The 15,231-nt window shown below is 47.9% G+C and overlaps 1 protein-coding gene across 3 annotated transcripts; it reads right to left on the bottom strand.

The window, feature by feature from the left end:
• Positions 1–271: 271 nt before the first annotated feature.
• TMEM79 (transmembrane protein 79) lies at positions 272–14,550 on the bottom strand. Of its 3 annotated transcripts, none has more exons than XM_028710593.2 (4): positions 14,409–14,550; positions 6,827–7,808; positions 2,994–3,207; positions 272–971 (listed from the first exon to the last, which is right to left on the bottom strand). In XM_028710593.2, exons 2-4 carry the CDS (start codon positions 7,587–7,589, stop codon positions 755–757), a joined length of 1,194 nt encoding a protein of 397 aa, XP_028566426.2. In that variant the 5' UTR covers positions 7,590–7,808; positions 14,409–14,550; the 3' UTR covers positions 272–754. The 3 variants fall into 3 exon arrangements, with proteins under 3 accessions (XP_028566426.2, XP_028566425.2, XP_077776448.1); XM_028710592.2 differs by having other exon boundaries at positions 14,313–14,467; XM_077920322.1 differs by lacking the exon at positions 14,409–14,550 and adding an exon at positions 8,131–8,685.
• Positions 14,551–15,231: the final 681 nt, after the last annotated feature.

Consider the following 15,231-nt stretch of genomic DNA (forward strand, 5'->3'; position numbering starts at 1 on the left):
AACTCTCTTTCCCTGGAGGATTTTAAGAAGTCGGATGGGCATCTGCCAGGGGTTCTTTAGCTGTGGTTCCTGCATTTCAGGGGGTTGGACTAGATGACTCTTGGGGTCCCTTTCAATGCTACAATTATATGGTTCTATGTAGTGTCCATTTCCTGCACAGCCTGGCCCTACCACAACCATTTCTGGGTAACTGATTTCCTCCTATTTCCAGGAGATGATGACCTACAAACTGTGCTTTTTTTTCTTAAAAAAATGTTTAGGGGTCCTCTCATTTTGACTCAAGAAAATCACCATTTTATAATTCAAATCAGGAAAAATAAATACAGTAAATGGACAAAAGTACAAAGATTCACAAAATGTTTAGGGGTATGCGTACCCCTGCGTCCCCCGCCAGAAAAAAGCACTGCCTACAAATGTCCCTGCCTTCAGACTTCTCACACAATAAGGCTCCCTGAACTTCAGAGTTCAACTTTGCAGCTGGTCTAGAATAAGCTTGAATACTACAGAATACAATTTGGCCCCCGTTTTGAGGACAAAGTGGACTCACAAGTAATGGGGAAGAGGGCTCCTTGCCCTACAGGTGTAGCAAACATTAGGACTATAGCAGGGGATGGTGGGTACCCCATCAGGTAGTGAGACCTGAGTGCCATCATGTATAATGTCCATTCGGTCAAGGCCAGAGTCCAAGGCAAGGCAGTGGCCATCCAAGAGAGGGGGTCTGGGCTGAGGCCTCTCCCCTCCCCGCCTGCCCTCTTCAGCCCCAGAACCGAGGCTTGGTGGCTGCCAGGCGCTGCTCCTTCTCTTGGGAGGACTTGCCACTGCTGTCGGCCACAGCAAACATGTTCTCTGGATCCATGATGAACATGCTGTAGAGGTTGAACAACAGCATGGTGAAAAGGGGCAGGAACGTCAGGCCGAATCCGAAACCACGGAAGGAGCGGCCCATGGCGTAGGCTAGCCAGTAGAGGAGCCTGGAGGAAATTGGGAAAAAGGGTGGGAGGGAGGAGAGAAAGCAAGCAAGGTCAAAAGATGGCCGTGATTGTTATGTATTCAGTGGTCTCTGTTTGCCTGAGCTTGAGTTTTGGACTGAGCCCCTGTGTTCTGATTCGATACATGATATCCAATCACAGAACATTTCAGGATTTGGGCCTCTGCCATTGGTCCTTAAACTTATGATTCGCAGCTTGGAAGTTTGGACAGCCAATCACGTTGGGAGTGGGAGTGGCCCAGGCCTTCAGAAATGTATATAAGCAGTTGCTTTGCCCCTGTTGTTCAGTTCTGTTAGTTCAATGAAGGTTCTTGCTGTTATCACTGTGTCTTGCCTCGTGGGAACCCACGACACTTCAGTGATGCTAGATGCCGTCACTACCTTGAAGATGAAAAATGGAGATTTAACTGGCTTTTGTGGGACAGTGCAGCAGGGGAGGGGGTAGCCCCAGTGGTGTAGTGATTAGTGTGCTGGACTAGGGTCCAGGAGACCAGGGTTCAAATCCCCACTCAGCCACGAAGTTCACTGGGTGACCTTGGCCCAGTCATTGCCTCGCAACCTAACCGACCTCACAGGGTAGGATAAAATGGGGAGGAGGACAAATCTGTAGGCCATCTTGAGGTCCTTGGAGGAAAAAGGTGGCATATAAATAATCAACCGCTGGTCTCCCCAGGAATATTAGACAACGTGCCTAAAACTCCGCCTCACCTCTAATGAGCTAGATTAAACTGGCTGGTCACCTGCTGGTGCCCCCCACCCTTTAGACCAAGACAGGCCCTTCTAGGTCAGTACTACCTGCAGGGCCACCGGCCCTTCCATTAAAATATGAAGGCAGCCTGAGTGCCCCCCTGGTCTTGCAGCTTTTATCTGCTGGGCTGTCCTACCACCACCTGCCCAATGAGGCGCTCTCCTTGTCCTGCTCAAGGATCTTCTTTCAGAGCAAGGCACTCTGCCTAGAGGGGCCCTGAAAGTGCATTACCTGTAGCAGTTAATGATGGGAAGCAGGGTGAGGGGGGGGGGAGGTATTCTAGGCTGCATTAGGCCCTGAAGCAGACTGTGGCAGCAGCACAGGCACTTTCATAGGATCATAGGTAATTGCCTTATACTGGTCCAGTTAGTGCAGTATTGCCTACACTGGCTGGCAGCAGTGGCTTTCCAGGGTTTCAGGTGGGTTTCTCTCCCAGCCTTACCTGGAGATGCCAGCAGGGACTGAAGGTTCGGACAATTAATGACTGGGAGTTGCTGTGCCATTAAACTTCAGATAACAGACTTTACAGCATCCCGGATTGGAATGGAGTCAGAGGGAGCTGCGCTGATAAAAAGACAGTTGGAAAAATATATACTAACAAAGATGTATTTGACGGATGAAAGTATATGATGTTTGACATGACTGAGAATCGTGGACTCAGGGATGGAGAATTATAAAGCGTCAAAATCGAGATGTGGAAAATATGGGAACGAGGGGAAGCAGGCCTGAGATGTGGAGATACGCTTCAGAGATCCAGACTGTGGGGAGCTCTGAAAAATTAATAATTATAATTTGGACTATAATTTGGTCTTTTTATTTTAGTTTTTTATTTTAATTGGAGTATTATGATTGGATATATTAATTGAATGTTTTTTATTGGAAAATCAATAAAAATGTGTTTTTAAAAAAGAACCTAGGACCTTCTCCATGAGAAGCAGGTGCTCTGTCACTGAGACACAACCCAGAGTCTGCTTTCATAGCCAGCCTGCCCAGACCGTCTTGCTCAGGAAGAGAAATAGGGGCCTTCTAGCATCTCTCTGCGCCCTTAACAAACCGCAGCTCCCGGGATTCTTCGCGGGAAGAAGCCATGACTGTTTAAAGTGGTACCATAGCGTTTTAAAAATGGATGGTGTGGACCTGGCCATGGCTGCTGCATTAGGGGCCTCCAGACGAGGAGGCCCTGCTGGGCCTGCTGTTGAAATTGTGCCTGTGCTGCTGCCACTAACCATTCGCTGCGTTTCTGCTTCTCTCTCTTACCGTGAAATGGCAAAGAGGGCTGTCAGCAGAGGGATGAGCTTGAGGCCTTCCTGGGGCAGGTAAGTGGAGAGGACGGAGATGTTGAAGAAGTACAGGATGAAGAGCTGGACTGACTGGGAGACGTAGTGGCGGTGGATCTCCACCTCCCGGCGCAGCTCGCCAAAGGGCTGCAGGGAGGAGAAGCAGATCCGCGAGACCCCGTAAACGATCATACCTGCAGGATGGAGAGAGAGAGAGAGAGAGTGCACTCAGATACCTGATCATGAAGATGCAGTGGACTTCAAAGGATGCCAGGACCCTGCATCCCAGGACATCTGCTTCCGAGCTGGGTTCAAGGCCCTCGTATTAATTTACAAAATCCAGACCACCTAAACCCTTTTATTCCAGCTCGATCACCAATATGATCTGCAGGAACGTCTTTGACTATTCCCCAAGCTGGCAAGGCTCATTTGACAACTAGAAAACAAACCTTTAGTTTAGTGGTTCCCAGACTTTCTCAGGGACCTGCCACCTTGGTTCCAAGGGCCACATTCACACCATCCATTGAAAACATTGTCACACCACTTTAAACAGTTGTGGCTTCCCTGAAAAGAATTCTGGGAACTGTAGTTCATTAAAGGTGCTGAGAATAGTTAGGACACTCCCTATTCCCTTCACACTGTTAACTAGAGTAGTTTAACTGCCAATCCCACTTCCCAGGGAACTCTGGGAATTGTAGCCCTGTTAGCAACTGTTTTGAGCAGGCTACTGGGACAAGTGATTTGGTTAAAACTGGGAGGGGGCAAGATTTTTAAGAAATCCCTCTTTTGGTGTGGCAGCACCTACACTATGGAACTCTCTGCCTATTGACATCAGACATATACAAGAGAAGCAAGACCACTCTAGGGACCAGGGCAGAGAAGAGGTGGGTTGTTGATATTGCAAGTATTGTCCAATCAGAACTGTGCAACATTAGGTTCTACTGGAAATGGCACAACTAGTTTTTCCTCCAGTCTTAGTCCTGGGCAGGGAATCCTAGATCCATTTGCAACATGGTGTAAATGCCCTTTGGAATTACAGGTTTTGATATTTAAATAGCATCCTCATTCAGCATGGCATCGTGTACAGAGTAAAGTGAGAACAGGTCCCAGCTTGATCTGCCAGAAAAAGCAAGTCTGTTTACACACCCTCAGAATATCAACACGGAAATCAAACAATAAAAAGCCCTGAAGAATATTACAGGCCGGGGTTGGGCATCGCCTGAGAAGCGCATTTGTTCACCTATTGCACAAATGCAAATTCTGAGATCTGGCACAAGAGAGTACAAATATTTCACTGCTCTCTGCTTTTATGAGCAAGGTTATAGTTTCTATGACCCTTGCCAACAAAGGTCCATATAGTTAAAGCCATGGTTTTCCCAGTAGTGATGTATGGAAGTGAGAACTGGACCATAAAGAAGGCTGATCGCCAAAGAATTGATGCTTTTGAATTATGGTGCTGGAGGAGACTCTTGAGAGTCCCACGGACTGCAAGAAGATCAAATCTATCCATTCTTAAGAAAATCAGCCCTGAGTGCTCACTGGAAGGACAGATCCTGAAGCTGAGGCTCCAATACTTTGGCCACCTCATGAGAAGAGATGACTCCCTGGAAAAGACCCTGATGTTGGGAAATATGGAGGGCACAAGGAGAAGGGGACGACAGAGGACAAGATGGTTGGATAGTGTTCTCGAAGCTACCAGCATGAGTTTGACCAAACTGCGGGAGGCAGAGGAAGACAGGAGTGCCTGGCGTGCTCTGGTCCATGGGGTCACGAAGAGTCGGACACGACTAAATGACTAAACAACAACAACATGACCAGTAAAATCTCAGGCCAGAGAGGGAGAGCAAGAACAGTCATCAGTATTGGTGGGAAAAGTTCTCAGCGCTAGCAGAAGCCATTATGCAAAGTGTGGAAATAGATTAAAGTGTGCTAGATTTGCATAACTGATAAAAGTCAGCAGCTGGTACATTTGGGATGCTGAGAAGCAAGAATGGGGGAAACTGGACTGCAGGGGTCAAATGAACAGCAGGACGGGGGTCTTTCCAGCCCACAGGACTCCCCTCAGGTCACACCTCCTCACACCAGGCAAACCCCCCTCCTTGGTCCTATTTTGCACCCTAGAATCATAGGGTTGGTACCCCATTTAGTCCACCCTCCTGCAATGCCCTCCTTGAATACTTTTGTCCTTGAATTCCAACCATGCCTTTCGATCGCCCAGTTGGAAGACAGAGGAGTGTGTGTAAAAATAATAATAATATAATAATAATTTATTATTTATACCCCGCCCATCTGGCTGGGCCTCCCCAGCCACTCTGGGCGGCTTCCATAAAAACCAAAAATACAATAAAATATCACATGTTAAAAACTTCCCTGAACAGGGCTGCCTTAAGATGTCTCTTGAATGTCAGGTAGTTATTTATCACTTTGACATCTGCTGGAAGGGCGTTCCACAGGGTGGGCGCCACTACCGAGAAGGCCCTCTGCCTGGTTCCCTGTAGCTTTGCTTCTCGCAATGAGGGAACCGCCAGAAGGCCCTCGGCGCTGGATCTCAGCGTCCGGGCAGAATGATGGGGGTGGAGACGCTCCTTCAGGTATACTGGACCGAGGCCGTTTAGGGCTTTAAAGGTCAGCACCAACACTTTGAATTGTGCTCGGAAACGTACTGGGAGCCAATGCAAGTCTTTCAAGACCGGTGTTATATGGTCTCGGCGGCCGCTCCCAGTCACCAGTCTAGCTGCCGCATTCTGGATTAGTTGTAATTTCCGAGTCACCTTCAAAGGTAGCCCCACGTAGAGTGCATTGCAGTAGTCCAAGCGGGAGATAACCAGAGCATGTACCACTCTGGCGAGACAGTCCGCAGGCAGATAGGGTCTCAGCCTACGTACCAGATGGAGCTGGTAAACAGCTGCCCTGGACACGGATTTGACCTGTGCCTCCATGGACAGCTGTGAGTCCAAAATGACTCCCAGGCTGCGCACCTGGTCCTTCAGGGGCACAGTTACCCCATTCAGGACCAGGGAATCCTCCACACCTGCCCGCCTCCTGTCCCCCAAAAACAGTACTTCTGTCTTGTCAGGATTCAACCTCAATCTGTTAGCCGCCATCCATCCTCCAACCGCCTCCAGACACTCACACAGGACCTTCACCGCCTTCACTGGTTCTGATTTAAAAGAGAGGTAGAGCTGGGTATCATCCGCATACTGATGAACACCCAGCCCAAACCTCCTGATGATCTCTCCCAGCGGCTGCATGTAAATGTTGAAAAGCATGGGGGAGAGGACAGAACCCTGAGGCACCCCACAAGTGAGAGCCCAGGGGTCTGAACACTCATCCCCCACCACCACTTTCTGAACACGGCCCAGGAGGAAGGAGCGGAACCACTGTATAACAGTGCCCCCAGCTCCCAGCCCCTCAAGACGGTCCAGAAGGATGCTATGGTCGATGGTATCAAACGCCGCTGAGAGATCCAGCAGAACTAGGAAACAGCTCTCACCTTTGTCCCTAGCCCGCCGGAGATCATCAACCAGTGCGACCAAGGCAGTTTCAGTCCCATGATGAGGCCTGAATCCCGGCTGGAAGGGATCTACTATATACTAGGAACTAGCCTACTATATACAAAGGTACAATTCACACTTGTGGTTCTGCCATCTTTTACCTCTGGCACCTGCCCCACCCCCAGGCAAGTGGCCCTTGACCAGATTCCTAAAAGGGAATGTGGCCCTCAATCTGAAAAGGCTTCCTAAAGGTTTTTTGGCCAAACCTGGCAGGGAAACCCTTTCTCCCCTGGAGCAAAACCCACAGCCAGACGCTCACCTACGATGATCGGGAAGGTTGCAAAGACGCCGCAGCGCATGGTGTAGACCAGGCGGGAGCTCATGGTGGGCATGAATGGCGCGTCAAAGGGCAAGAAGACATATGCCCCGTAGATCAGGCAGGGGAAGATGACGGCGGCTCCAATCATGGAAGCCACCGCTTTGAGGTTGGCTGAGCTGCAGGTGCCGTTTTGAAAGCAAGGCCACCTCTCGGCGCAGGTCTTGCCTGGCTTCCCCTCGTAGCTGGGCGAGTCGTCAAAATGGGCCGAGTAGCCACGGGAGATGAAGTTCTGCTTCTCGAGGGCGGCGTTCTCCCTCTCGCAGCGGATAATCTCATCCTCTTCATCGTACGCCGGGTACCATTCCTTTTTCTCGGTTACTGGCGTGCGTTCGATGCAGTAGGGGTCGATGGGGATGAAGACTTGGGCCGCCACCGCAGGCATACAGTTGTCATCCTCTTTCTCCTCCTCCTCCTCCTTCTCCTCCACCACTTGGCTAGCAGGAACTCCAGAGAAGGCCTCACTGTCCACACCAGGCCCCATAATGGCCTCTTCCCTGCTCCCCTCAGGACTTGGTCTGGAGTCAGTCTCCAACGTTTCCAGCGTTGGCGTCTCACAAGACGTATCATGACGGGCTTGATCCCACGGCAGGGTCGCCTCAGAATTCTGCTCTGGGGTGTAACTTGTCACTTCCTGGTTCTCAGGGGGGTCCTTTCCCAAAACTACCATCACCACCTCCTCCTCCAAAGGGATAGCAGCTGCCATTTTGGGACCTCCAGGAAAATCTCCAGCAAGTTTTGACTTCTTCTCAAGGGGACAGTTGCATCCAGTGGGCTTCTCAAGCTAGGGCGCCATAACTGCAATTTATCCCTGATCCTGATGACTCCCTGCTTCCGGGAGGGCAATTTAGATCTGGAAAGTGGAGGTGCAATCTGTTTCTGGACAAGTTTATAGCTAGGCTCGCCTCATCTTCTCCATCTGGCTCTACAAAGGGGTGGAAAAGCATACAACATGACTCAGTTTAAAGGCAGCCATTATAGGACTGTTCTATAAAACCAGGCCTTCCAATTCAAGCAAATACCAACAGTGGAAAAAGCTTAAGGACATAAAAATGTAAGAAAAGTCTGTTGGATCAGGCCAAAGGAGGGCCAAGCAGATGATTGTATTCACAAGCATTACTGCCTCTGACTGTGGAGGCAGAGCATAGCCTCCTCCTCCTCTATGAATTTGTCTAAGCCTCTTTTTTTAAAGCCATCTAAGTTGGTGGCCATTACTGCCTCCAGTGGGAGGGAGTTCCATATGTTACCTATGTGCTGTGTGAAGGACGTTCTTTTATCTTGTCCTGAATCTTCCAATGTTCAGCTTCATTGGAAGTCAACAAGTCGTAGCTTCAAGAGGGAGAAAAACTTATCTCTATCCACTTTCCCAATGCCAAGCATAATTTTATAAACTTCTATCACGTCGCCTCTTTCTCGACTTTTCTCTAAACTAAAAAACCCCCCAAACGCTGCAACCTTTCTTCATTACGGTTACCCTTTTGTGAACCTTAAACCTTGGCACAGACAGTCTTGACTCATGAGAATCAATAAGGGCTCTCATGAGCGCCAATGACAGAACTGTAACCCTGGGTTAATATTTAGAAGAGAAATGACCAGCCTTGATCCTGAAACGGAAGCCACAGACTTGTGAGCTGGATGCCCAGGTTCCTAAATCCAGATCAAGCAGAACTAGGTAGGCTCTGGTTACTCAGCGATGATGAACTGGGCTGTCACCTAGCCAGAAACCAGGACCCGGCCCAACCAGAATGCTACCTTCCTGGCCTGTTGTAAGAAGACTTGGAGGATTATAAAGCCAGGAGGAAAATGGGAAGGAGCCACACCCCACAACTCTACCCATTTTCCCTAGATACTCTCATGATTCCAGCTACAACCCAGGACACCAATGTGGCGTCACTTCCCTCCAAATTACTCATCATGGCCTCTTGGGTGGAACATTTGGCTTAACACTGTCTGCTACCAAGCCGGGTCCCTCGTATTAATTTTAATAGTGCTGTTTTTACCATCTGTATTTTAATACATTTCTTTGTGAGTTCCATGCGACGCGGTTGGCGCTGTGGGTTAAACCACAGAGCCTAGGACTTGCCGATCAGAAGGTCGGCGGTTCGAATCACAGCGACGGGGTGAGCTCCTGTTGCTCGGTCCCTGCTCTTGCCAACCTAGCAGTTCGAAAGCACGTCATGTGCAAGTAGATAAATAGGGACCGCTCCGGCGGGAAGATAAACGGCGTTTCCGTGTGCTGCTCTGGTTTGCCAGAAGCGGCTTAGTCATGCTGGCCACATGACCCGGAAGCTGTCTGCAGACGAACGCCGGCTCCCTTGGCCTATAGAGCGAGATGAGCGCGCAACCCCAGAGTTGGTCACGACTGGACCTAATGGTCAGGGTTCCCTTTACCTTTACCTTGTGAGTTCCATAGTTTAACTATGTGCTGCGAGAGAAGTTCTTTCTTTTATCTGCCCTGAATCTTCCAACATTCAGCTTTGTTGAATGTCCACAACTTCTTGTCTTATGAGAGAGGGAGAAAAAAACTCTCCCCTAATCACTTTTTCCACCCCAAGTATAATTCTATAAACGTCTATCGCTGAAGTACCTTAGCAGTACTTTTTTCCCTTTTTCTTTTGTGCCTTAGCAGTACTAAAAAAAAACAAGCAAAAGAATTCATGAGCTCAGATTTCTTTAAATCTGTTTGTCTTCTGTTAGTGATTTCGGAGTTCTAGATCTCGCTGGTCAATGATCTTTCCGTCCCTACTGTAAAATATCTCCTGCACATTGGCCTTCCTTAACCTGGCGCTTTTCGGATGCCTCACGCTACAACTCCCATCAGTCATGCTTATTGGGGCTGATGGAATTTATAGTCCAAAACACCTGGAGGGCTCCAGGACGGTGAAGGCTGATAGACGTCAAAACACGTATATATGAAGTAATAACAAATAAGGATTTTGCAAAAGTGCAACCACATTTGGACTATTCTGTATAGGTCTGGTCACCTCACCTCAAAACGGATATTGTGGAGCTGGAAATGGTTTAGAAAAAGGATCTCAAAATGATCAAGGGGATGGGATGACTCCCCTATAAGGCAATGTGGCAGTGTTTGGGATTTCTTACTTTAGAAAAAACGTGAGTAAGACGTGAAATAGAAGTTTATAAAATTATTTGAGGCAAGGAGAAATTTTTTCCTCCTCTCTCACAACACTAGGATTTGTGGGCTTCCAATGAAGCTGAAGTTGGAAGGTTCAGGGCAGAGAAAAGAAAGTCCAGTGTTAAACTCGCTCCCACAGGAAGGCAGTAATTGCCACTTGTTTGGGTAGCTTTAAAAGATTAGACAAATTTATGGAAGAGAGGGCGGTCGACAGATGCTAGTCACAATGGCAGAGATAATAATAATAATAATAATTTTATTATCTACACCCCACCCATCTGGCTGGGTTTCCCCAGCCACTCTTCTGAATACCAGTTGGTGGAAACTGTTATCGTTGTGGGTGAACATATCAGACGACATAGCGATTCTTCAGACAGCTCTTGTTTATTCACAGGCCAGAACAGAACTGAACTGAAGGGTTCAGCCAACCTGCTTATATAGAGCTCAACTACAAAGCAACAGTAACAATTTTCTGTAACTGTCCAATCACTGAAGGTCACTTTCAATTCCTTATTTGCATATGCAGACCTGAGTGAAAACTATCTACAGTATGCCCCTGCTGGCCCAGGGTGAGAACTTCAGTATATAATAGAAACCACAGGTGGGGTCAGTGCTCTTGTGCTTGAATCCTGCTTGCTGGTTTCCCACCGGGAATTGTTTGGTCATTGTTAGAACAGGATCCTAGACTAGATGGGCCACTGGCCTGATCCAGCATTATGCAATGGGGCTCCAAGGAGAGGCTGCCTTTGCTGTGAAGGGACATTGCCCTGAGCTATGAATGCACCAGTGCAGGCCCTGTGGAAAGGTACTGGTGCCTGTTTGGGCTATTTTACACACACCTGTGCTGGCCTTGGAGATCTGGAGACAGGCTGGACAGCTTCAGCCAGTTGGATGCCCTTAATGATGAAACAGTTTGACCAGGTCAGCTATGGGTCAATGCAGCCTGCAGTCCCAAAAAATATTAGCCGCTCTTGCCTTGGCTCCCTTAACTGAAAGGAAGCTGCTTGTTTTGTTTTGTTTTGTTTTTTAAAGCAAAAGCTGGAATTGTAGAATTGAATTTTATAGTTCCATGAAACACCTGCTGTCTTGTTCAAAATCACCTTCCAGTCTGCTGTTAAAACAAAAAATAAAGGCAGCTTACTTTCAGCTGAAACAGGCAAGCCTAGGGTGGCTAATCTTGTTGGGGGCACCGGCCGCAGTGACCCATGGCTGACCCTCACAGAGGGGAGAGATGCTTTTCAAAGTGGGCATGGCAATAAGTCAGTGCTCAAAGGCTGCCTCCCGAAAGGGTAGATGTGAGAAGGGTCTCAGCTTCAGGATCTGTCCTTCCAGTGAGAGGGACAGATCCTGAAGCTGAGGCTCCAATACTTTGGCCACCTCATGAGAAGAGAAGACTCCCTGGAAAAGAGCCTGATGTTGAGAAAGATGGAGGGCACAAGGAGAAGGGGATGACAGAGGACGAGATGGTTGGATAGTGTTCTTGAAGCTACCAGCATGAGTTTGACTACATTGCGGGAGGCAGTGGAAGACAGGAGTGCCTGGCGCGCTCTGGTCCAGGGGGTCACAAAGAGTCGGACACGACTAAACAACAACGAGAGGGGTCAGTAATTGTACAATGCAGGAAACCGTGCCATGTTTTTATTTTTTGCATTTGATTGAAGGCCCTAGCTGGAGAGGTCAGTGAGGACTGAACCAGGAATTTTCCGCATGCCAAACGGGCACTCTGCCACTCAGCTATGGGTCATAGGTAAGGCAAGAGTAATGGGGGATGACATCAACTGAGCTCCTGCAAAAAAAGGAGGAGCAGGAAGGCAGACAAGGTGGAAATTCCAGAATAGTTCATGCAAATGGTCCCTTCCGACTCTACAATTCTACAACTCTATGAAACAGTCTGTTCTTTTAGGTGTTTTCCTGGGCAGCTGCCTCCAAGCCGTGAGTTGTTGATCAGGAATGACCGGCTCCATTAAATAACCGTCCTTCTCTCACCACCAATACGCAAAATTTCAGGATTATTATTATTATTTGTGGAACAGTATGGAAGCTATGTGGGGCTTCCTTCGTGCTTGATTCCAGAAGCTGCATAATTTTGCAGCACAATTGCTGACAGGAGGCAGGCTTTCTAAGCATATAACATCCCTGCTCAGAAATCCACACTGGTTAAAAATTTGCTACCAGGCTAAGGTCAAGGTGTTACTATTAGCACATAAAGCCCTCAACAACTCGGGACCGGTTTACCGGCCTTACTATGTGCCCACCTGCTTTGACTGGAAGCAGGAATCACGTGGGATATAAATGGAACCCCTGCCAGTAATCTGGCTGGACCAACTGAAGTCTCCAAGTCATCTTCAAGGGCAGCCCCATGCAGAGTTGTACTTTAGAACTACAAGTCCCAGCATCCCATGCTGGCTAGGGCTGATGGGAGTTGTAGTCCGAAACATCTGGAGGAGACCAGGTTGGTAAAGAATGACCAAGATTAAACTTCGGGGTCCCTTCCAACTGTACAATTCTATGCAACTGATATAATAAAAGGTAAAGGTACCCCTGCCCGTACGGGCCAGTCTTGACAGACTCTAGGGTTGTGCGCCCATCTCACTCAAGAGGCCAGGGGCCAGCGCTGTCCGGAGACACTTCCGGGTCACGTGGCCAGCGTGACAAGCTGCATCTGGCGAGCCAGAGCCGCACACGGAAACGCCGTTTACCTTCCCGCTAGTAAGCGGTCCCTATTTATCTACTTGCACCCGGGGGTGCTTTCGAACTGCTAGGTTGGCAGGCGCTGGGACCGAACAACGGGAGCGCACCCCGTCGCGGGGATTCAAACCGCCAACCTTTTGATCGGCAAGCCCTAGGCGCTGAGGCTTTTACCCACAGCGCCACCCGCGTCCCTCAACTGATATAATATAAAAGAATTAAAACATCCAAATAGTACATCAGAAAAAAATATATAAACACAGGTGAACCGGGCATTCTCATGACACACTTGGGAAATAATATATAAATGCCAAATATATAGGATCAAAGCTTGCAAAGTTAACAACCTTCTATTAACCTTAGAGAGAGTCAGAGACACGATATCTAAAGAACGAAAATCTGGATAAAGTTCAGGCTCACACACCTCTCCAAAAGGAAAAGGGAACAGAAGGTGTTCTAGGCTGTTCTGGTGAGGAATTAATGAAATAAATGATGGGAGGCGAGTCATAACATTTATCTGTGGTAACATCACCTCTGACTACAATGCAATGTTGTGTTAGTTTGTCTAAAAGCACAATCTTCAATCGGCAGAACTGGCACCATCGCAAGTGCCACATAATACCCATTCTGCCTTTGTAAGAACTCGATATTCTAGTGTGGCAGCACCCAAACTCTGGAACTCCCTGCCTGTTGATATCAAGCAGGTGCCTTTTTTCGGCACCTACTACAAACATTTTTGTTTAGACAAGCCTGCCTAGATAGAATCATAGAACTGGAAGGACGTTTCGAAAGCTGATGCAAGCTTTAATCTGTTTTTTTTATTCCTATTTTTACTTTTTGAAAACCTTAAATTATCAGGACTCAAGTCTTCTTATTTACAATTTTATTGCCTTCTCTTTTTTGTAAAACGCTTTGCGTGTTTGCTTCTCTGTTTACAATCAAGCAGTGTACGAAATTTTATGAAATAAATAAAATAGAAACAATCCAAATCCTATACCACTTTTGCATAGTTAACATACAGCCCTAGTCTGACTGGGAGTTGCAAATTCTAAATGCGCCCAGAGGCCCCAAAAAGTTGGCAACCCCTCATTTAAAAACTAACAATTTAAAGCAGCAATCCTGTATGCGTGCAGCTCAGTAGAGTTCCCTATCCAAAGCAAATATCCACAAGATTGCTTTGTAATGCTGCCGATTCTATCTACACTTATCTGGGAGACCCATTGAGCATCACTTTCTGAGTAAGGATCACAGAACTGTGTCTGGAATATCCTTTGAGTAGAATTCCCTGTGCAATTCAGATGTGCAAAAAGATTTCTTCCTTTCTTACCTGGTTTTCTCTGTGTATCACTAACACACAGGTCTTATTTTAAAACTTTGGAGCCCAAAGCCTGTGGCATTTATTAAAAACACTGACCATTTTCAAGGAAATGCCAGTTTTCCCACCACACCACACAACATGATGGGGGGGGGGGGGGGAGATCACAACCGAAACACAATGAAAAATATTTCTGCAACCCCGTCTGTGTTTAGGAGAGGGGAAGAACCCAAGGTGGCTCCTATTTCTGAAGAGGAAAAGGTGCAGAAGCAAATTAAAACAGGGCTTACCCAAATGGAGGAAGGCATGGCTCCCACAATAGCGTCCCCACTTCCTGCTCCCTCCAAATCCCCTCTTCCCCAGCCTTCACGTCCCCCTTTTTTTACCTGGGGAAAGAAAACTGAGCTTGTTCCAAACACCAGGAAGCAGATCCAGTTTAGGAACGGTTGTTCTGTAATTCTCTGGAAATGCTCAGCTTACCCTCTGCTTTCGCTTGGACTTTCAAACCTGTTTAACCAGCCCAGGTGGAGCTGGGATTAAAGGGCCAGGGGGGTGGCTTGCCTGGCCCCACCCTCCAAGCCTCTGAGTTTTGAAACACATGCACATCCCTCCTGGAAAGTGTGGATGGAGCCGGCTAAGTCCCGCAAGTTCTGATCTCTCTTTTAAACACACACGCCAACTTTATTTATCAGTATTAGCCATTTAATCAGGGGTCAGCAAACTTTTTCAGCAGGGGGCCAGTCCACTGTCCCTCAGACCTTGGGGGGGGGGGGGGCCGGACTATATTTTTTTTTGGGGGGGGAATGAATGAATTCCTATGTCCCACAAATAACCCAGAGATGTATTTTAAATAAAAGCACACATTCTACTCATGTAAAGACACCAGGCAGGCCCCTCAAATAACCCAGAGATGCGTTTTAAATAAAAGGACACATTCCACTCACGTAAAAACACGCTGATTCCTGGACCATCCGCAGGCCAGATTTAGAAGGCAATTGGGCCGGATCCAGCCTCCGGGCCTTAGTTTGCCTACTCATGCATTTATTCATTGCATTTCTATCCCACATTTCTCTCCAAGGGGACAGATGTGCTTCTCCCCCTCCTTTTTCAATCCTCACAACAACCCTGTGAGGTGGATTCAGGTCGGTAGCCATCTTAGTCTGATGCAGTCGAAATACAGTAAATTAAAAAATTGTCCAGTAGCACCTT

The sequence above is a fragment of the Podarcis muralis genome, chromosome 16 (genome assembly GCF_964188315.1).
Source record: "Podarcis muralis chromosome 16, rPodMur119.hap1.1, whole genome shotgun sequence".
Taxonomy (NCBI): domain Eukaryota; kingdom Metazoa; phylum Chordata; class Lepidosauria; order Squamata; family Lacertidae; genus Podarcis; species Podarcis muralis.

Coding starts and splice junctions, on each gene's coding strand:
- TMEM79 (XM_028710593.2), bottom strand. CDS start 7,589: ATGGCAGCTGCTATCCCTTTGGAGGAGGAGGTGGTGATGGTAGTTTTG. Junction 3,208..6,826: donor AACCTTCCCGATCATCGTAG/GTGAGCGTCTGG, acceptor TCCATCCTGCAG/GTATGATCGTTTACGGGGTC. Junction 972..2,993: donor GCCCTCTTTGCCATTTCACG/GTAAGAGAGAGA, acceptor AATTTCCTCCAG/GCTCCTCTACTGGCTAGCCT.